General features: G+C 39.7%; 1 protein-coding gene across 2 annotated transcripts in view; it reads right to left on the minus strand.

Annotated features, from left to right (window-relative positions):
• The window catches only part of ZNF366 (zinc finger protein 366), a 37,603-nt gene extending 15,467 nt beyond the window's left edge, over positions 1–22,136 (minus strand). The window contains exons 1-3 of one of the 2 annotated variants that reach the window (XM_075078736.1): positions 21,970–22,136; positions 5,656–5,725; positions 189–1,516 (exon numbers count right to left, since the gene is read on the minus strand). In XM_075078736.1, coding sequence (XP_074934837.1) covers positions 189–1,487 — 1,299 coding nt within the window. In that variant the 5' untranslated portion in view covers positions 1,488–1,516; positions 5,656–5,725; positions 21,970–22,136. Of the gene's footprint in view, positions 1–188; positions 1,517–5,655; positions 5,726–20,721; positions 20,779–21,969 lie in introns of those variants that run through there. The other variant, XM_075078737.1, reaches the window with a different exon arrangement.
• Positions 22,137–23,273: the final 1,137 nt, after the last annotated feature.

The raw sequence follows: 23,273 nt of genomic DNA on the forward strand, positions 1-23,273 counted from the left end.
AGCTTCTACTATTGCCAGGGCTCCTGGGGCTTTTGCTCTGCATAAAACTCTCCAGCTGGCAAAAGGCCAGCATGAGGCTTTATAGACTGATCTCCTTCTTTCTGAGATACATACGTGTATCTTTAGTAGCTTGTAATCCTTGTGCTACCTTCCGATGCGAGGTGAGAGCGCAACCCGTGCTGGCTTACCTTATGAGTTAGGGAGTGTTGTTTGAGATGGTGGGGCTGCACAAACTCCATGCCACATTCAGTGCAGATGTATGGGCGGATGTCTTTGTGCTTCATCATGTGGTTTTGCAGCTGACTTGGGTACTGGAAGGTCTTATCACATTCAGTGCAATTGTACTGTATAGGGCCACGGTGGGTGGTCAAGTGTCTCTTCAGCTGGGCCAGGGTTGGGAAGTCCAGACCACACTCCACACAAATGTTCTCTCGGCCACTCTCGTGCTTAGACTCGTGTGCTTTCAGCTCACTAGGATAAGCAAAACCTCTGCCACAGATCCTGCAGTTGTAAGGCTTGATGTCACTGTGTTGCATCATGTGTCTCTTAAGGTGACTGGTTTGAGTGAAAGCCTTGTGGCACACCTGGCATTTGTGTGGCCGAGTGCCCTGGTGTGTCAACATATGTGTGTGCAAGTGGCTCAGCTGCTTGAAAAGCTTGCCACATCGGGTGCAAGCATGTGGCTTAATGCCACTGTGCCCCAAGATATGGGTGACCAGATTGTACTTGGATGTATAGGACTTCTCACACATGGGACATTGCCAGCGTTTCTGTTCACCCCCCACATCAACGTAGTAACTGTCATCTATCTGAAGGTTGACATCTACTCTTTCCACTTTCTGTTTATTTTCACCACTTTCTCTTACTTCAGACCTCCTGAAGGGTGGCTCTGGAGGTCTTTTCATTTGGAAGGTGTTCCTGAAATGAAAGTTTGGTGGCACTATAAAAGGAAACATTAGGCCAGTATGGACTTTAGGATAATAATGGTAAGGAGCCTGCATGAATGCTGGGCTACTGGGCCATGCCGTGTTAGGCTTCACTGGTTCTTGCTTAATGGGCTTGGCTCCAAAGTGTTCCAGAGTTCTGTAGAACTGAAAACCAAAGTTGCAGAGGTCAATCATCTGGGAACTGTACTTGGGTTGTGCTGGCTGTTGGAACACCAAGGGGAGACTAGAAGAGCCTACGTCATTGTGATCTTCAGGTCTGTCTGGTGGTGATGAGGAACCCTCAAGGGTGATAGAAGGAGGCATTTTTGTTGGCATGCTCTTGCGTTTCCGAGATCCTCCTTCCAAGGACCCCTGGAATGTTTCCATGCCTCCAAGAGGAGAAGGGCCATAGCGGAAATGTGAGAGGTGCGGTCTGAATTCTTCACCAAATGGAGTTGTTCTGTGTGGCTTTGTAACAGGGCTCAGTGGCTGCAGGCAGTGGGAGAAGGGAGATGCTCGGGTACTGTCCACATTAAAACTTGTTTCTTCATTCTTCATCATTTCTGATTTTTTCTGTGTTGCCCAAATTCCTTAAAACAAACAAAAAACCAAATCTCTCTCCTGAGTTTAACTTTTTATTGTTTCGGAGGTTGTTGGGCTTTTTTAACTACATGCAACTAAGGATGTCTTAGGCCCATAAGACAAAGGCCTTTTAAGGCAGAATTAAATTGGTTAGTGAAGAACAAAGAAGCTTTGGTCTTCCAGTGGTAGAATTGGTGGTTTAAATCAAGTTTGACCCATACAACATCTTTGCAATATCAACTTGCTCTGCTGTGACACACTACTTTGCAGCTGAATCTGTATGGCAATGTTTCTGCTTAATTTGATTCAGCCAGGCTATTGGTAGGCAAAATCCTGCCCTTGGCTGTGCATGCACAGGCTCTAGAAATTGGTGGTGCATCTAAAGGATATGGCAATACAAACAATAATGTGCACATTTATTATGGTTGTCACATGAAAAGCCAAAGCCAAAAAATGTTAAAATTCTTTGTATCATTAACATGTGCTGCTGTAAGAGAAAACAATGGCCAAGTGATCTAAGGACACTGTGTACCATCAGGTTTTGTACCATGTTTCCTGACTTCTCTCACTTTGTATTGTAATAAGAAGGTGGAGATTAATTTATTTTCTTTGTTTTAATCCCAGAGATATTTACCTGGCAGATTTTGGGGAGGAAAGATCTTTGACGACTCTCCAAATTACATGCAGTTGTATAGACTTAATCTAGGGTGTTTTTTGCTTCTAAATAGGTGGGCAAAATCTCCAGTGTAAAACTAAATATAGAATTAATGTCAGCCACCCTCCAGGTCTCCAAGGCCATTGACACTTAGGAATGCTCCAAGCCTTTCTAGCAGTATAGTGTGACAAAGCAGATTAACAATTTTCTTCTGGCAAAATTTTCTATTCCGCTGGTCATACAGGGAACTTCTCCTGAACTTGGGGTTCATTTAAAATATTGCTTATGAATTATGGTTCATCTTAAATAAGGCTGCTACCTTTTGCCTTGGCTCTCTAGAATCATAGAATCATTTAGGTTGGAAAAGATCTTTAAGGTCATCAAGTCCAACCATTTAACACTGCCAAGTCCACCACTAAATCATGTCCCTAAGCACAACGTCTACACATCTTTTAAATACCTCCAAGGATGGTGACTCAACCGCTTCCCTGGGCAGCCTGTTCCAATGTCGATAACCCTTTCAGTGAAGAAGTTTTTGCTAATATCCAATCTAAACCTCCCCTGGCGCAACCTGAGGCCATTTCCTCTTGTCTTATTGCTTGGTACCTGGGAGAAGAGACTGACATCCACCTCACCACAACCTCCTTTCAGGTAGCTGTAAAGAGCAATAAGGTCTCCCCTCAGACTCCTTTTCTCCAGGCTAAACAACCCCAGTTCCCTCAGCTGTTCCTCATAGGACTTCTGCTCTCCAGACCCTTCACCAGCTTTGTTGCCCTTCTCTGGACATGCTCCAGCACCTCAATGTCTTTCTTGTAGTGAGGGGCCCAAAACTGGACACAGTGTTTGAGGTGTGACCTCACCAGTGCCGAGTACAGGGGCACAATCACTGCCCTGCTCCTGCTGGCCACACTATTCCTGATACAAGCCAGGATGCTGTTGGCCTTCTTGGCTGCCTGAGCACACTGCTGGCTCATGTTCAGCATGAGCCCTGGGTCCTTTTCTGTCAGGCAGTTTTTCGGCTACTCCTCCCCAAGCCTGTAGCACTGCATGGGGTTGTTGTGACCCAAGTGCAGGACCCGGCACTTGGCCTTGTTGAACCTCATGCAATTGGCCTTGGATCATTTATCCAGCCTGTCAAGATCCCTCTGCAGAGCCTTCCTACCCTCAAGCAGATCAACACTCCTGCCCAACTTGGTGTTATCTGTGAACGTACTGAGGGTGCACCCAGTTCCTTATCCAGATCATTGATAAAGATATTAAACAGAACTGGGCCGCAATAATGAGCCCTGGGGAACACCACTTGTGACCGGCTGCCAGCTCCATTTAACTCCATCCACTACACCTCTTTGGGCCTGGCCATCCAGCCAGTTTTTTACCCAGTGAAGAGTATGCCCATCCAAGCTATGAGCAGCCAGTTTCTCCAGGAGAATGCTTTGGGAAATGGTATTGAAGGCTTTACTAATGTCTAGGTAAACAAAATCCACGGCCTTTCCATCATCCACTAAGGGGTCACCTTGTTATAAAAGGAAATGAGGTTAGTCAAGCAGCACCTGCCTTTCATAAACCCATGGTGTCTGGGCCTGATCATCTGGTTGTCCTGTATGTGCTACATGATGGCAGCCAGGATGATCTGCTCCATAACTTTCCCCAGCACCGAGGTCAGACTGACAGGCCTGTAGTCCCCTGGATCCTCCTTCCAGCCCTTCTTGTAGATTGTCACATTTGTTAGCTTCCAGTCAACTGGGACCTCCCCACTCAGCCAGGACTGCTGATAAATGATGGATAGTGGTTTGGTGAGCACTTTCACTGGCTCCCTCAGTACTCCTGGGTGGATTCCACCTGGCCCTATAGACCTGTGTGTGTCTAAATGGTGTGGCAGGGTCACTAACTGTTTCCCCTTGGGTTATGGGGGCTTCATTCTGCTCCCTATTCCTGTCTTCCAGCTTAGGGTATTGTGTACCCAGAGAACAACTGATCTTGCTAGTAAAGACAGAGGCAAAGAAGACATTAAGTACCCCAGCCTTTTCCTCATCCTTTGAGACTATGTTCCCCCCATCCAATAAAAGATGCCCTCCTTTTGTTGCTGATGTGTTTATGGAAACGTTTTTTATTGTCTTTTATGGCAGTAGCCAGATTAAGTTCTAGCTGGGCTTCAACCCTTCTCATTTTCTTCCTGCATAATTTCATTACATCCTTGTAGTCCTCCTGAGGGATGCACTTATCTGAATGTGCGTGTGTGTTTGTGTACCTGCATCCCTCCAACCAGGCAGAGGTTAGACTGGAAAACTAGACATATTTTCCCTCTGTCACCTGTGACATGTTGATGTTATTTATAACACTGTTCTTGGAAATGCTGGGTGGAGAGCTTGAAGGTGGTTGGAGTACTGAAGACACTCCTGTTTCTTTTTCAGGAAACTCCATGCTGGATAAACCTACTTCTAAAGATAGAGCAAAGCACATCTCTGTGACCTAGTTAGGCTGTGGACAAGAGAAGGCATCTTAAAAACCTGCTTGCAAGCAGATTACTTCCTGCTAACAGAGTAGACTGTGGAATTATCTTTGAGATACAGTGTGAAGCCAAAGGCTGAGTGACAAAACTTCAAGATGGAAAATTTATACAAAGGGATCAATCAATACACAGAGAAGGAGTAGTAATTGAAGCAAAAATTGTAGGATCTCTAAACTACCCATTCAAAAAACAATTGTGATAGTGGAAAAGGCTAAAAAAAGATTGCTTACTACTTGGACAGATATCCCATAATTTTATCAGAATGTGACTTTCAGTCCCTAGCTCACTGACTGGAAATAGTGTTCGTATATGTACACACACTATATTTGTTTTGTGTGTATGCATATATATGTAATATATATAAATGTGTATATCATCAGAGGGGAGTATGCATTCTGCTGTGTTTCCTTGTCACCTTAACTCCCTGTGCAAAATAAGGAACAGTTCGGTCTTGAAGACTCCTTGGGTACAAAGGCTTGACTTATTAAAAAGGGAGAGGGGAATGGAATCCTTTGAATACCAAAAATGACTCCACTTCTTTCCAGAAAGGAAAAAGTTGGGTTGTTTTCTTTTTCCCAAAATTCATTTTAAGCAAAGTAAACTCACACAATTTGAACATAAACTATGCCTGTAGACCAAAATCTTCCCTTCAAAGTACAGGCCTGTCCCTCAAGCATCTTTCATCTTGTGTATCTGATTCTTTCATAGCAATATGGGTAAAAATGCTTCAGAAAGCTATAGCAATTGAGAAGCCAGCTATGTTATTTACTGCTTTTGTTATACTATTGAAATTCTGCCAAAAATACACAGAAGTGACAAAGAGTTGCGTCTAATTGCTCCTTTGTGCCTTGGCTGCTGGTTACTCCCTTCTTTCACAGCCTGTTTTATGCAAAATTTCAATCTTTATGAAACATGGAGTTATGGCAGAGGCTGTAGAACTGCTTGAAATTACTAGAAGGAAATAATTTCTTTGCACTACTAACCTTTGGCTGCTTTCACTGAGCATATGGGTTTATTCCACTGTCCACGGCTACACACACCACAGGGCCAGGCCTACGAGGGAAAGTGTTTAACCAGTCAGTGACCAGCACAATCAGAGAGGTACTATATAATCCAACAAAAGAACACCTAAGAGGGGAGGGAAAGTACAGATTTGCAGTCTAAATATGGATCACATCACTGCTTTATTTTTCCCTTCAATCTGCCAAACCCCATTACGTAGAAATTAATTCAGGAAAGAGTAAATGTAACCTCTCTTTTCATCTCCTTTCCAGTTGGTAGCAAACCCTTGCTAATTTGAATGGAGACATGATCTTCACCTTGACCAGAACTTAATTCCATAAAAATATGAGTCCTGAGGAAGCCATAGAAGAGACTACAGATTTGACCACTATGCAATAAATAGTTAAGGAGCAGTGTCTTCTTCTTTAAATAACTTTGGTAGAGAATTTTAAATCTTTTAGCAACACAGTTCCCCAGTAATTTTGTTCTATCTGACTTCAGAGTACCTGATCTCATTTTAACACTCAAGAATAAATAAGTAGGGAGTAAATTGAAAATTTTTGTTTTAAATATCTCCTTTAAAACTTCTTTATTTCTTCAGCACTTAGCATTTTAAATATAATGCTATGTAGCACAACAGCGTGCCATTCTTAACATTGAAGTTTGTTTAAACCTGGACAGACATTAAAAATTCTACCTTTAATCAGTAGTATTTCAGCTCCTCAGTTTTGAAAACTTGGTCTCAAAATCTCACTGAGACAGAGGTTTCCATGATGTGTTGGCACCTAAATATAAAAAAAACCCCTAAGCCTCCCTCTCCAGAGCTTATTAAAAAGGTAATTTCTTTAAATCAGACAAGCATCCTCACAGCTTCTTCCTTTATGTAAATAAGTATATTTGGAAATATACTCTTTTGAAAAATAAGCTCTCTATCTAAACTCTCAAAAGAGGAGAGGAGAGGAGAGGAGAGGAGAGGAGAGGAGAGGAGAGGAGAGGAGAGGAGAGGAGAGGAGAGGAGAGGAGCGGAGCTACAATGAGTTTAGATAGTTGTTGAGGTATTTCCAAAATAGAATGTCCATGCAGCAGCTAATGATGTTATTGAGTTAACTTCCATGAAAGAGGGAGTTTAATACAGAATATGAATGACCTTTTACTTTCTCATTTCCACTCATCATAATTCCACAAAGAATTTAAAAATTATGTAAATAATGCTATTCACCCTACAAGCGTATGCATTGCTAGGGTCTCCATTTAATATTCTGCACTGAAGTCAATAGCACATTTTCTTTAGAATTCAGTAGAACCAAGATTCTGATTTCTGTACGAAAGTACCTTCTGTCTACAGACTAATAATAAGCCCACCCATAAAAATGTGAGGTCATGAAGTTTCTCAAGCTTAAACACTGACTACTACTGTTCTGATTTTGCGCCTGGGCAACACAATGGTAAAATCAAAAATGACACCAAGATCAGTGAAAGTGATATGTACCTTCTGATAAAGGGAAACAGGCTACATTCTAAAAGAAGGTTTGCACTTGTGTTTGCTATTTCAGAAGAAAATGACACAGAGGAAAGTGGAGGAAGTCTAAAGGAGGCTGAATAGGCTGAACAGCTTCTCTTAACTGGAAGAGAAATTCCACGGTAATTGAACATGCATGACTGTAGAAACCGTGCCCTACAAGAATGCACTTCTGCTCTCCTCTTGGCACCTGAAATATTGGCATCTATAAGAACGAAATCTAACAGCTGGTTATGTGTTGGATGTGGTGACGATCAGTGACAAATTACACACTATTACAGCTCTTGAGCTAAAGCTGAGCCACTGGAGAGCTTCATCCTTATTGAACAAATAGTTGGGTTTTTTTCACTTATTGACTTCTGTAAACTGTTATTATAGAGGTGGTTATGGTTATCTTAATAGGTTTGGTGGGATATCCTTCACTCAGTTCACACTTCCAAGAAGGTTTTGGTTTTAAATGTATTCAGTCACACAGCTGTTGAACTAAGCACCAAATTCTTTACTTACTGTTCACTCATTTGCTATTTATGCAAAACTCACATCAGTCTCAGGATCTGACCAAAGGGGCTTTACTATGATGAATTAATCTCGTTTCAGCAGCAAAGCAGTGTTCCCTACCAAGGCTACACTGTTTTGAGTTATTTGTCAGACTTTGAAAATGCCAAGAATACTTGTACGAACATGAATTTATCTAACTGGTAACCAAGTATTTTCAGTTAGTACACGTCTGATCCTTTCTTAAGATCTTCTCTGCTAGTTTACTTCAATGACAGCATGAACTGAAGCCCCTTTTTTCTATTAAAAGCCCCTTGGTGAATGATGCAGAAGTTCTAAATATGCTAAAAAGATTTAGAGTTTTGTCAATATTAGGTTCATTAGATACTGGGGCAAACTGTTATTCTTATTCAATAATGGATTATTTGTATAGTTGTTTTTCAAATTAAGGTATTTTATTTACTGTAGGCCAGAGTGAGTAGTCATTAGAGAAACAAAGATGGTAAAAGACCAAGTTCGAACCTATACCAAAACTTCTCTGAAATCAATGTCAACCCTACTCTCTTAGAGAAGTCCATGCAAGGTGTGTTTTCCGTCCATGTTCTCCATGCATAAATATCCACATTTCAAGGACAAAAATTTGAAAAAATGACTCCATTTACATATACTGAGTGTATGTTAATATACTCAAGCTGACTGTATAAACTGAGTACATGTTATATATAAACTGAGTGTATGTTAATAGACCTAAATCAGCCTTGAAGGCCTTATGCTACATTATTTGATGCTAAGCTAAAAGGTGATTTACATTTTAAATGAAGAGAGCACTTTTTCTGCCACAGTGTGGAGCTGGGAGAAGACATAAATTTGGACTACCTTGCAAAAATAAACATGGATTTAGGGAAAGTATCCAAAATCAATGAGTGTACATAATGATTAGTGAGACAAAATTCTTGGGGAAGCCTTAAAAAAACACTCCTGAGCTGGGAATAATAGCCATTGTGGAGCTTAGTCAAATCTTTTCCAATACCACTTCTACAAACACTTGTTTTCTCCCTCACACATACATATAGACCCAGTGCCAAATGAAGTCCGCGATTTAACAATCAGCTTAATTGTTTTCTGGGATATGGCTTCTTGTCCCATGCCTTTTATGAGACAGATATGTCTGCTTAAATGGAGAACATTATCAAGATAAAGACATTGCCATAAATATTTCTCTTCCCCTTTTGGATTACCATGATTAATAGAATTGGAATTGGAAACAAGTAAAAAATTGTTCATGAAAATGATCTGGAATGGCTGAAAACAAGAAGTGGACCAGATCAGGTTTTTTCTTCCTACATTAGTGTGATAGTATTGAGGAGCTCAGTGTCTTTTCACTTCTCCCTGGGAAATTACCTTCATCTGCTGGTATCAGGCTTCAGGATAAAACTTCTTCTTTCCATTAACAAATGTGGGTTTTTTTCTCATCAAATGCTTGGTAAAGGAAAACTGATAACCTTGGTAACTCTTCCTAGGGCATTACTGGAGCTCACTAAGGCTTATGGAAACTTTGAAACTAATGCTTCACAGTGTTCCTTGTTATTTGTTATGGGTTCTGTTGTCCAATGAAATATGAACCCATCCATGCTATGACCAAAATTTGATATTTTTGACAAATGTATTGTAATGGTATGGAAAAAAACAGCTTACATCCTGAGAAAATATGTTAACAGATGTAACCTTTGCAGACAAACTTAATGGAAATCACATAATCACACACCTAAGAAACTTAATTTATTAAAAAATCTGACATGTTTAAACAGCTTAACATGACACAGTAAACAGATGCAACAAGCAATGAACTTTCAAAGATATACTTTAAATAATATTTTTTTTTCTTCATTGACTGTTTTGGCATGTCTTCTTTGTTTCATATATGAGGTTTGATTGTTGCAGATACTCCTCATTCTCTAAGGGCTTCCTATGCACTGTAGCTGCATTAATATTGTCTGGGAGATTACACCAATACAAAGAAATGGGTCTTCTGTCAGAAAGCTGTGCAATAGAAATATCCTCCCTTCATTGTCTTTGTTATTCTCAAATTTTAACATTTTAACTTACATAATTTTTGTTTTATTTTAGCTGGGGAATACAGAAGTTTAGGGAACATACCCATTTGCCTGCACTGCCTATGGAGTGACTTTTGGAATCATCTTGGATAGACATGTAACTTGGTTTTGTACTCAATTTTCAGGGAGCAAGACACTATGAGTACTTTTACAAGAGTATAGCTATTTTGGTATTTCTTGTAAGAGAGAAAATGCTTAAAATATTATCAAAATGAATGCACATTCACTTTTCCATAACTTACAGATAATTTTTTTTTGGATAATTATTGAAAGTGTTAAACCAGATTCTGAGATTTCCTCCACTGAAAGTCCGGATCAGTGCCACCACCCACCCTGCCAAAGCTGGGGCACTGTTTGTGGCATCAGATGTTCTTATAGACTTGTTTGTGGCATAATTTGCTTTTCAATGATAGCATTGATTAGATTTTTAAAAAATTAGCCTGGTGCGGTAGTGAGGTAGCTGTAGATATTTTTCTTCTCTCCAGTATGAGTGCTGCCTTCTCAGTTTAGCACAATGCTTTGCTATCTCTCTCATTACTTCCATGTGTGCTCTGTCCTTAGTTTAGCAAAACCTTTGCTGTCACTCTCACTACTTTTCTGTTGCCTAACAAGTCAGCGGGTGGAGGTCACAGAGCAGCATGGCTGGGTTAACAACTGAACATCTGCAATAGGGCCTTGCTGGTAATGCCCCTAGCAGTACTTCAGCCCACAGGCCATCTCTAGTCATTTCAATGTACATACAAAGTGTCCTTTGAGTACGGTTCAGGCTTGCTGCTGTTTTGGCTCTTTATTTCTCTTTTTGTTATCCTCCTTTCTCCTTTTTTTTCTTTTTTCTTCCTCTCTGTGAATTTTCTTAGTTCTTCTCTTATGTTTCCTTCCCTCTTCACTTCTCTGTTCCCTCTGTGGTTCACTCCCTCTCTGCTTCTCTATTCTATCTGCTAAAATGGTCAGCAACATATAGATAACCTGGATAACGAAGTGGATGTTAAATCCACAGGCTCTGGAGTGTTAGCTTTTTACACAAAGTCACCCAAACCACAGCTACACATGGGAGCCTGCAAAGCACAGCAAATTATCTGGTGTAAGACTGTGTAAGGGGACAAAGATTATATCCTCAGCCGAGCATCTCCACCTGCCTGATTCTCTGGTACCAACAGGGAATTCAAGGCTACACTGGGGTGTGGAGAAAGGGGAGGGGGAACACCTGTTTGCTGACAGATGTCTACCTCTGGGTCCACAACACAGCCTTGCCCCATCTATGCCCACAGCAGGGTGGGCTCTGGCCCAACCTCTTGCTTTTCTCTTTCCTTTTACAGAAACCTGCTAAGTGTAGCCTGAAACAGAGCTGCTGGTGAGGTACAGAAGGAAGTAAAACCAGCCATCTCAGCTGAGGCTAGCAGTGCAGCTAACCCAAGTTACTGGTCTTGTGAAGAATGTAAGAAACAGGAGAGAGTATCATGGCAACTTTCCACCATTGTCTTCAGGCCTCCAGCTGTCTGTGGCTCCAAGCTTTCCTGATCCAAAGATGTTGCATTCTGATTTTTTTCTTATTTCATGAAAGATGGATGTGGAGAAAAGTTATTTAATGTAAAAATCCAAAGACAACTGTTTCTTGTGAGCTGAGGGGCATACAGAGATAGGTACTGTGTCCTGGGGAAGTGAGGTACCTCTGAGTACTTTGATGGAGGACCTTGTACTTCCAGAGATTTAGAGAGGAGCCAGAGCAGAGAGACCTGCACTGTGCAGGAGGAGAGATGCTCACCTACACTATTCTCAGTCTACCGCTCCCTGAAACACTTGTATTTCTTCTCCTTAAAATCCCCTGAAACCCACGTGTACTGTAGGTTGTTTCACTTATGCCCCACTTTCCATCTCCCCACTAACTCCCTGAACAGCTGATCCTGTCCTGCTTAAATTTCTCTCATCTTTAGAAATTATTATTTTGCTGCTCTAAAGCTGGATCATTTTTGCTGATAACCCCTTAACTGTATAGTCTTTATTGGTTAGGTTTTTTAAAATGTACAGTGCCTCTCTTTTTCTTCCAGCACCCCCCCCCCCCGCCCAAAAACAGGAAAGTGAAATACATTCATATTCTAAATAGAAGTTTGGAGGATACATGGGGGTGAGCTATTGCCTGACGCAGGCTAACCAGTGTGTGGCACTGGGCTGCTTTTGAAGGCACTCCTGTGTTCATGTCAAGAAGAAGTTGTTAGGTACTCCAGACTAGTTTACCAATTTTGAAAAGAAAACAAGAACACAAGGCTGAGTGCTGAAAGCTGTTGTCCAGGAAATGAGCCCAGGCCTAAGTTTAGGCTGAGAATATACCTTAACAAATTGCATTTATCTATACTGGACCCTCAGTCCCTTCTTCTGGAGCTCTGGCACTGCAGAGGAGGGGTTGTGAGGTAGAATGAATGGAAAGGAGACTGACACCACAGCCAAGCCATAAATGCAGTCACTCAGGAAGGTGAAGTGGCTTTAACTTACAATAAACCTGGAGAAGTGACACCTGGAGGGGAGCCCAGACCTACCTCTAGAGGGATGGAGTCTGCGGCCCCTGACTACCCTGTTTGACTTCTCTCTGCTCCCTGCCCTTTGGCACTTGTATTTTATCTGTGTAATCGCCCAGCTCCAACTAAAGGAGAGCAGGGTTATCCCCACAGGGTCTACTTAGGGCACTCGCTTAAGAAGCTAGACGTGTGGATCCAAAGTCCTCAGGGGGGAAATGAATCAAAGTCTCCCACCTTGTGGCTGTTATATCTTGCACTGACTTTGATGTCATTGGTGTATAATCTCTTTCATATAAGTGTTCTTACAGGACTGGGTCCCCAAGAGCATTTGGGCATAGGTATACTGAGTTTCCAGACCATGCCCAGAGTTCAGTGCTGACAAGACCAGATTGGCCATGATGGTGACATTGGGAGCATATACAGTAGCAGAGCTTCAGATGTGCAAAGTTAACTGATGGCATCAGACTGGGTGGAAATGCAATTTGATCCTGCCCTCATTAGTTATTGGAATTAATACTGAGTTGGCCAGGTCATTTAATTACTCAGTTAAACAATGGCAGTAACTGTCCTAATTCTCTCCCTGGCATCATCCACATTGCACTGAAATAATTATGGAAAATCAGGGGTGTAGCTGAGAATAAAATTTGGGATTTGGCTTAGTATGAAGTGATGCCAATAACACAAGTTTCTTCCTTTTCTTAAGTGGATAAGGAGCTCTCATGTCAAAGGCTGGAACCATGGATCTGCCACTGCCTTTATAAAGTACTTGGAGTCACTTTAATCACTGTTTATAGAAGTCCTATCACTCCATCCCTGTTTCCTGTCTACTTCCATATCTGCCACTGCAAATTAAAATAGTACATTTTTGGCAACATAGGAATCCTATGTATTAAATAGTTTTTCCTCTGGAAAATTATAAAATAACACTAATGCAGTTTTAGAATTTTTTTTCTCACCATGCAGATATTATAAGAGACAGGGTGAACAGAAGAACAGATAAATAATATAAATATAAGGAAGGATCTGGTAGTAAAATATTAATATTGAATAGAACGTGGAGTCTTTGAAAGAGTACTTTGGACATAAACTTTCCTTCTACAAAGCACAATCATTAAACACTATAGAATGAAGTGGAGACAGATGGGTTTCGAGCTGTACAGTAGTATTATTTTAAAACAAATATTGGAGGTATACAGAACACCCAAAATTAGAATGATGAAAAAAGCATGCCCTTCCATAACCCTCATGCTGTCCTTCTTGGGCTGTTGTTTTGAAAGTAAACTTTTCACTGGCATTCATGACCTTTAAAAAGGAAATAGATTGAGCTTTCCTTCCTACTGTAGTCCCAGTGCCGTTATCACCACTATGGAGGCCAGAGAGATGGTCTGGTCTCCTCCCAACTCTTTGTTATCTTAAAGGGTAGCTAAGGGCCACCTTCAACCTTGATTTTGCAAGCCAGCCGTTTGGCACCCTCCTATACCATTAGCAGTTAATTGCACCTTGTGGGTATTGCATATGTAAAGCAACAGGTACCTCAGAAAAGAAAGTATCAGGTAAAATGTGCACGTATGCTTGAAGAAGGGGCAAGGATTGTAAGGGAGAGCTTTCATATAAAGTCTCCAAGACAAATTAGTTTTTTGATGGAAGTCTAGTGTTACTTAAACATGGGGGAATATTATTAGTCTTCAGCAGTACCATTGTTTTTGTATTTATTTTGCATTCAATTCTATGTTTCATACAGCTCAAAACTCATAGTAAAAGTGAAGGTTGTTATACTGGTAGGTACTGCGTGTTCCAGTAAGACATCCTATCTCCTACAATAACTGAAAGAAGAGGATTTCATCCAGAAACTGAAAGGATTAGGAAAAATATATCTGCTACTGACCACTTCTCTTGGTGTCCAGTTCATTAAAAGTAATTACCAGATGATGCTTTCCTATTCATTTAGGAAAGATGAATAAATTTTGTTTCAGTTGGAGTTCAACAGACTTCTTGCTGGAAAAGCTGCTTGGCTGAAAAGACTGATTGATCCCTATTAACCTCTGTTACTCACAATTAAGCTGGCTCAGTAGTGACTTCCCTCTGAACATAGGTTCAATAGGAAACACAGCAAAAGCAACTAGAGATGTCAGTACCATTCCTAAGACACCATTGTGTTTATTCCGTTGATACCCAAATATAAAAAATTAAGAATCATAAACAATGAAACAGAGTTAAGAATGGTTCTTAAGACAAATTACCAGGGCACTGGAGAAAACTACTTTCAATATATCTGTATTGTGATCAGATATCTGTGCTTTCCAGACCACCAGAGCATAAAATCTGTGTTAAAGCTTTGAAAATGTGCTGTATGTGTATTTATTGTTTAGGAAAATTATCACCCTCACATGCATCTAAAAATTGCATTCAAATGAGGGTTCATTTTTAAAAATCAGTTTATTTTGTTTAAAGAGAAATATGCTTAATTCTTCAGTTCTAGCATAAAATGGTATTTTTGACTGATCACATGAAGTACCTGCAAGGAAGTAATTTAAGATAACTTCTTCTCTGGCTTTGCCCTTTGGTGATGCCAAAATTGAATATTCTCCTTGACTGAAAAGCAAAAAGCAAATGTTTTCCATCTCTGATCCCCAAAATGCATCCTGCTTATTGCTCTCAATTTTTTTTTAACTTCTAGAAAGTTGTAAAAATAAGCATTAGTTTGTTGCCACAGCTAAAGAAAATCTGAAATGTAAAACAAATTTTATATTGCTTCTGTGATTTTGATCAATTAGAAAACAAATCTCTATGTAAATCAACTAAAGGAAAAATTCTTAAGGTTGATTATTTTAAAGTGAAACAGATTTTAAAAGCCAGTTGTACTGAATTCAATGAACTGAATTCAGTTCCCACAGCATGGGAATGGCAGCTCAGACTTAGCAAAATGTCACCAGCAGATACTGGAACAGAGACTAGAGCTACAAACAAATAAGAAATTACTCTTTGCCAAAGGAGAGAGAGACAGACTAAGAAACTCAACATAGTTTGAAATCTGAAATTCTGAACATTTCCCAAACTACTTTAACACTAATCCTTCACCATTAATGATGCCAAAGGCTTGTTCTGGATACTAACTCAGTTCAGATTTTCATCACAATAAAAAGGAAACAAAAAAAAACCATCAAACCACTGTGACTCTACCCCGTGACTAAGAATGACCAACCAGCAATATAAAATGAAGTTTTGTAAAAAAACACCTTATATATTAATACAACACTTGCTATCAATACCAAACCCCCATCCTCCAATCATTCTATTCAAGGATTTTTTCCTGGAAAAATGCTAACTGCCACGTACAAAAACCTGGAAGGTTTTATACCAATTATTGCTGCGTTTTGAGAGGAAGAAGAGCAGGCAAGGCTGTGGTATGGGCAGGGGGTCATTACCCAAAGGATAAATAGTTGTGTGAATTATCTTCTGACATATTGTCCTAACCACATTCAGTGCCTTCCAGTGGATGCCTCTTCATGCATTTCTTCTGTGTCTAGTAGTGAAAAAGCTACTGAAAATCCTCACTGCAGGCATTAGAAGGGATCCCAAGTCCTGATTATTCGCCTACAGAACTAGTGACATCTGTTCAAATGCATTTCCTTACCTGTGGCTTAAACCTGGGGGAGGGAGTGGTGTTCCTTTTTGTGGGATGTGAAAAAAGAAATTAATGTATTTGGGATCAAAAGTCTTTAATTAGTATTTTGATTTTTGTGGCAGAGGGAAGGGGAGATACAGAGAAGGAGTCAGTCAGCACCATTTTTCTGACGCACATGACTGCTTCCATAGCACCCTGACAAAATGTTACCTACAGACAGATAAAAGTATTCCAGAAACCTTGGTGACTTCGTATTGTGAGTGCAGCATTATGCAGAAAAACTGTTTGTGCTGTTGTGATTCCTTGCTGTGGTGCCACAGAAAAAAAAAATATTTTTCTGCATCTTTATAAATGGATGAGTTTAGTTTCTGGTAAACCTACAAGCACAGTGTTGGCAACTTGCTCTTCCAGGATGTCCTCTACAGTTTTCTGGAATTTCTATCACAGGACAAGAGTTTTGGACAAATACAGCACAGTCTTCCTAGCTTCAGAAACCTGCACGAGGGAACCAACCCAGTGTGGGCTGGTGCCTACCAGGTGGTTCAAGCAAGTTCTGCTGTGCCTTAGAAGCTGACAGATGCTCTAAAAACAGGCCATCCCTTTCCTTTTCACCTCCTTATGTTGTTTCCATTATGCATGTATTCTAACTACTTTTAAGAAAAAGTAGACAGGTATAAAAATACCATGCTACCTGGAAGTGTTGTATGACAGACACCTCCTTTTCAAATAACGCTTTCAAATAATTTTTATGTGGAGCTGAAACCCCAAATTAAACACTACTTGCTTTAGAAAGCACCTCAGAGAAAGGACTAAACCTGAAATAGTAACTATGTCCCAAGGTGTTTTCCCTTGATATCTTTAGAGTAAGTATATTTAAGTTTGGTTTAAATCTGCTGTATTGGGTGTTGGTAAGAGCACATACTGTTTCCAATTTACAAAGTTTTTATTAGCAGATACAGCATAGAGTCCTCCATGAAAAAAGAGGTCTTTCATCATTGCAAAAAGAGTCTGACAGTTACATCGCAACCTAACCTAACCAGAGAAAACTAAAGCATAGGTAGCTTTTGCACAGTCAGGAATAATAACAAACCAATGAAGAGGAAGACTGGAAGTCATCTTGTCCCTCCCAACCAACACACTTGGCTTATCAGAGGGCCTGCTGTCAGAAAAAGCAGCTCCCCAAGAAGGGGCAAAGCCATGTGCTCTCATCCCAGAGCCGCCACACCTGCTCCTCCACCCTGGGAACACCACCCTGCAAAATTCTTTCCATACAGAGAAATTAGGTGGTTTCTATTCTTTACCATGCCTCCAGACAGAGGACTGCATGGGTAATGCTGTGCATTAGCATTCCTCGTAGTACAGCATCATCAAAGAATAACAACTAAAGATGTATGGCCCTTCTCATAGCCTTGTTTGCAATTTCAGTTGTACCTTTCTCTAATCCCTTAGCAAAACAACAATGTTATCAGTGTATGAGACTCAGTTTACCTTGCAGCTTTTTTGTAATTAGAAGAACCTTCAGGTTCAATGACCATTTGTACCTTTCAGTGGAAAGTTGGATGTTTCCGGGTTTACTTTTTATGAATATTGGCAAGAGGAATATAGGCTTTCAGGAAACAGACTTTTTATCCTAAGTTTTTTCTTTTAAATGACATGAATTCATGCACACCCATAAACTAGAAGGAAAATGTGTCAGTGTTTTAGCTTTCATAGTAGAAGAGGGAAGGGAGAGAAAGTAAGAATAATATTTTTTCCATTATTCAAATAATTAATAGTATGTCTTCCTAACATACAAAGCAGGAAATAAAGAGTGAAAGTAAAAAAAAAAAAGGCAAAGAGCATGAAAACATTTTCTTTTAATATATGATTACTTAGCTTAATTACTTCCAGCAACACTAGAATTCTTCACAATTCATTAAACATTGTTGGTTTAGAAGGAAAGTGCTGTGTTTTGCTTATCAAGATCAGGGTAACATTAGTATAAAAGCATTTGCTTTACAAAAGCAAGTCACAAAGGTACTGTTTGGAAGGAACTAACGCAAAGTTAAATACAATTTTTTCATTGAATCATTAGTATTTTAGAAGCTAGGCAAGAATGACTAGTCCTGCCAGATAGGTGTAAAGAAAAATCAGACAGCCAGCATACGGTTCAATACGTGTTTTAAATAACGAGTAAGTATTCACTTAGGGCTCTTCTTTGGATGAAAATCTGAATATCATCCATAAAATTCCACTGTATTTTAACAGCAATGGAGAGCTGCAGTCTCAGTTACAGAACATCAGCATTTCAGCAGAAAAAGGATAATCCCAAGTCATCTTTTTTCCAGACCTGCTTCTTTCTTTTAAAAGGCTTCATGTTATTTGTCTCTCTATAATCCTTTCTTCTCCAAGCTGACATTTTCCCTTGCCAGTGGTCTTCTGGGAGGGTAAACTAGAATGAGGAAAACTTCTGCATTTAGGAAGAAAATGCTTATTTGGTTTTAACAGGTTGTATATTTTTAAGAATTGGTTGGGGTACAAAATTAGTCCATCAAACAAATGAATAATTTTACAGCTATCTGTAGCAGTCTACACAGCACTTACAAGGTGTGTTTGAAGGAGCAGTTTGTTTCATTGGATCAGTTACTACTGGGGAACATGCATTAGTGCTCAGAAGCTATGAATCATTTCTTAGCAACTGATACAAATCCACTTTTCCTTACACACCTTTTTGCCTGACTTGTGTCCTTAAACCATGGCCACAGAAAAACCCTGCTACCTCATGCAGCCTTTACCAGTTTTGTTTCTCAGGGTGGTATTCTGCTGACATGTCTGTCTGAGTGGAGTGGTCCATTCAGATAGACGTCTTTCTGCATCATCAAGGCTTTGCATTATCAAAGATTGGAAACAATGTAAGTGCTATCTGGGGTAACCCATACTCTTCTGCCTCTGTATATGAAGCTTGCCTTGGGTTACTACCATGATTCGTCCCGCTGTGCTTCTCCCATTCTAAATCCTGCATATATATATGGTGCTACTAGAAATGGCACCTAAAAGACATACCAATATGGTCATATGTGAGACGTGTATTAAGCCTCTTAGTCCACAAATATCTGCTCTACACCCAAATAGTCCTAAGGCAAAGCTCTTATTGATGTGCTTGTTTGAAAGAAAGCAAAAGCAATTAAAAACTCTTTAAAATGCAAAGATTCTAATAATCTCCTGGCCAAAAATCTATATTAGAGATATCAAAATATTACTAGGAAGGTAACTATTCTGCATCAAAAACTCACATTCTCAACAGTTTTCACCATTAAAGAAGCTGGTCCTAAATATAAAAAGGCAATTGACATTTACAGAAAGACTTCTATCTGTTTCTGAACTGTTTGAATCAGACCTGTTAACCTGGGATTTTCATGAACTTGTTTCTGTAACTTCATTGCCATCATTGGTGTGGTTTTGTTTTTATTTTTCAGAAAAATAGCAAAATCTGTCTATATTTTGTTTCATTATAACTGAAAATAAATCAAATGGAAATAATGGCTTTAAATAATTCTCTGGGAAAATACATACACTGACTGATCATTTACTTATGTATGCTACATATGAAAACATTGTTCTTAGGAGGAGAAGCAATAAGACTTTAAGCAAAATAAACAGAGCTTCTCTCTTTTCCTTCTTGGTTTGTTGCTTCAATATTTTTTATAAGTTGAGGTGAAAAACTGAAAATTCATTTCACATTTAATTTGTGCCATAAGCTGGTAGTAGATCTGTACTGAATCCAGCCTCAGGCTATATCCTTCTTTGCTTGTAAATACCTCAGCAATGTGGGACAAGGATAACACATCAGCCAAAATCAACTCTTCCCGACACCTCGAGAAAGATATTAGTTGTGTTACAAATTACCATTATACTAAATCATGTAACAGTTATCTCAGCAATAAAATATACAATGTAAAAACAAATAAACTCCAAATGATTGCAAAGCTGTATTATCTGAAGGAAAACTAAACACAACAGGTGAAATCTAAGAATGAACTTCAAAATTCAAGGTCTATTTTTTGCTGTCAAATTATTAATCATTCCTTTTCAAATGCTCTTTCTTTGTGCTGATTACTGGGGAATGGGTTTAAAAATAGCATGTGCTGCTCTTGGCCACCTACTATGAATAAGAACACATATATTCTTATTTAGGTACTTCAGAAATCTCTCAGAGAAAGAATTTATCATATACATGGTCCAAATCAAGAATACATTGATGTTTAATGTTTTCAGAAACAAAATATGCACCTAAAGGCTGCAGCTGGCCCTTACCTACATGGTAAACTGAACTTCTGAACTAAGCAGATCGAAACTTACAGGTGATTGCAACCCAGATTAACACTCTGCAGTTTGAGCAAAATGCCAATACAAATACAGAGCTTATATATATATTTTTATGTTTGGGAGGCTCCTCTACTTCTCACTTGAAGCAAAAGTAGTTTTCCAGATTTTTGACATGTAACTGTCAAACTAGCTGTCCAAATCATCTATTCAACTTGAATCAGTAGTTAGCCACGTAAAGCATAAACCCAAGTATCCCGAGCAAAAGATGTGACAAGTAGTTTTCATGGCAACATCTGGGATTCACTTGCTGTTAGCAGAGGGTTCTTTGTGGGTTAAGTATAACCCAATAAACCTACTAATTGGTACCAAACTAGAACAAGCTGCAACATTAAGCTACAGAGTTTGAGAAAGAAGTTATTTCCACCTTCTTTGGCAGAACCCATCTGCTGCTCCTAAAGCAAAGGGAATCTCCAACTTACCCAGAAATCGGGCTGAATTTGGAGTAGATCACTCCTTCCTATGGAAAAACTTGCAAAAAGACACCAGATGGGGAAGAAAATCCTTTCCACTAGTTGGCTCAGCGAGGGGTGGGAGCAAAGGGCTGTCCCAGGGCAGAAGCACCGCCCAGGTGCCCCTATGGGAGCAGAGGCAGGAGTGAGGCAGCTCAAGCTGCCTGCCAGCCCTCCACGATGCCTGCCCGCCATTTGGAGCTACTCTGTCCGGGCTCCAGGCATCCTGCAGAGGACCCTGTACTTCGAAGAGCTGAAGCTTGAAGAAATACTGGATCAGGAGATGACCAAGCTCTCCTTCTGCAGAGAAATGGACACCTGTCCTAATTCTTCCTCGAACATCTGCATTCTGCATTTTTCTCTTCCAGTATTTGAAACATACTCTTCCATTCTATCACTCGTTTGACATGCCACTTCTGATCATTCTGATACAATTATGCCCAACATGAAAAATGTTATTGGTATCTAAAACAATGCAAATAACAAATAAATGTTTGAGTCCATCCTATTACTAATGCCAGTGATTAGCCTCAGTGTTGTTATATACTACTGTCATTGTTTTAGCTATCCCAGCTAACCATGACAACTACACAACATGAACTTTTTCTTTTTTTTTTTTTCAGATGAGAACCTGGAACTGTATTACCATGTCTTAAATGTCACTGTTCCTAGACTAATCATATACACAGATGAGTAGATATAAAAATGTGTAATCATAAACACAATACTGTCTGGAAAAAAAAGCCCTAGTAATTATTCTCCCACTATAGCACAGGTTGGTGAGTTGGAGCAGACTTCAGTAGCTGCATTTGATATATGGAATACATCAATTTGCATATGACACAGCTTCTCTCTTTATTTCAGTAAAGGCCCAGCGAACCTTGCGGAAACATTCAGGATAAAGTTAGTGAAGCCTGTAAGAAGATTCTGGTAGCAGAAGCCATATATGCAAAATTCACAGCAGATTATCGTATGAATATTATCAGCCTCACTGGAAAACACTTTCTTGTCTGCATTGGTTAAACCATATGCTGTGATTACCAGTATCTAAAAACCAGACTACAGGTATCTATAGCACAAATATACTGCTTGTCATGCCTATGGTTATTATAATTTTATCAGTTAAACGTGTATCTGATTAATGCCTTTTCATAATACAAAAGCGTATATATTGCACTTCTAAAGAGTTAACCATAAAAGCATTTTTGCTTAACTTACCAGTTGTTGAAGCTGGAAGGAGTCCTGCCCTAATCTCACTACCTGCTCTCATGCTGGTAATCTCTGTCTCTCTCTCCCTTTCTCCCCCTCCCCCCATGCAGAGATTGCAGTAAACTTAGAAAACTAGCAGGGACAGTGTTTCAAATGACTTAAGAAAGAGAACAGGAACAATCATTTCGTTCTCTTTTTTTCAGATGAGTACAGTACCTTCAGAAAGAAGGAAGGAAGGGAGGGGAGAGGAAGTCAACAACCCTTTGCTTTCCTGCAAAAAAATAAGGAAACAGCAGATAGCAATCTCATTTTCTCTCAAACAAAATGTTTGGAAAAATAAATATATCCAAACCAAAAGGAATTCCTCAAGTATTATATCTGCATTATTGGCTTCATAAAACCTATTCTACAGCTTTCTATGTGCAACTACATGAAATGAATTTCCGAAGTAGTGGGTAGGAATAAGACACCCATATCTTATGCAGAACAATTAGCCATACGCTTGCACAGATAATGCAGGCTTTCACTCTAGAGAAGGCACAATCATAGATATATACGCATATCTTGTTTCCACGGTGATATAGGTACAAAAATTCCTAAAACCCCTCTTCACTGTGATCACAAGAATATAGCACATTGGATATCTATAGAATGCTGTGAAGCAAAGGGGGGAATGAAAGGGGTCACAGAACTGGTAAGGATCATATAGCTTGGTATGGGAGTTGCAGTAACAAGCAATTTATCTCAAAGAATTGCATTATAGAAGGAATCCTGGTTTATCCAAACAAAACCAATGTGCTGTGTTCTAGGACAGATTTTTCTACTTTATTTTATTTCTTTCTTTCCCCATTAAACATATTTTGACAACCAGATACTGGCCAGCTGGCTGGAGTTACACTTGGGGTATGTTTAGTCCATTGTGCTCCACTGTGTTTTTGTTTGCTAGTATGTTTTCCCCTAATTTTATCTACCATCTGAAGTCCACTTAGAGTGATTAGATGCTCCCTTTTTTTCCCCCTCAGTTTTTTTCATTCTTATATTCTTGCCAGTAAACACCTTCACACTGTTGCTGGGGCTGCTTTTTCAGTTAGCCTTGTAATGTGGTACTGAAGGTGGGGCTGCTCATTCATGAGCTATTCAGGGTTGAGATCTGTGAAAGACACAAGACAAAAAGCTATTCAAAGGGCCCTCTCCTATAAGCTGTGCATCCAGACTTTGTTCTGCAAGCAATAGCTATATGATTGGTGCTGAAGTATATTGAGTTATTGCTGTAAATCCAGTGTTAATGGGAGGACAAGTTGGTACGCTATCCC

Source organism: Phalacrocorax aristotelis, chromosome Z (assembly GCF_949628215.1).
Source record: "Phalacrocorax aristotelis chromosome Z, bGulAri2.1, whole genome shotgun sequence".
NCBI lineage: Eukaryota > Metazoa > Chordata > Aves > Suliformes > Phalacrocoracidae > Phalacrocorax > Phalacrocorax aristotelis.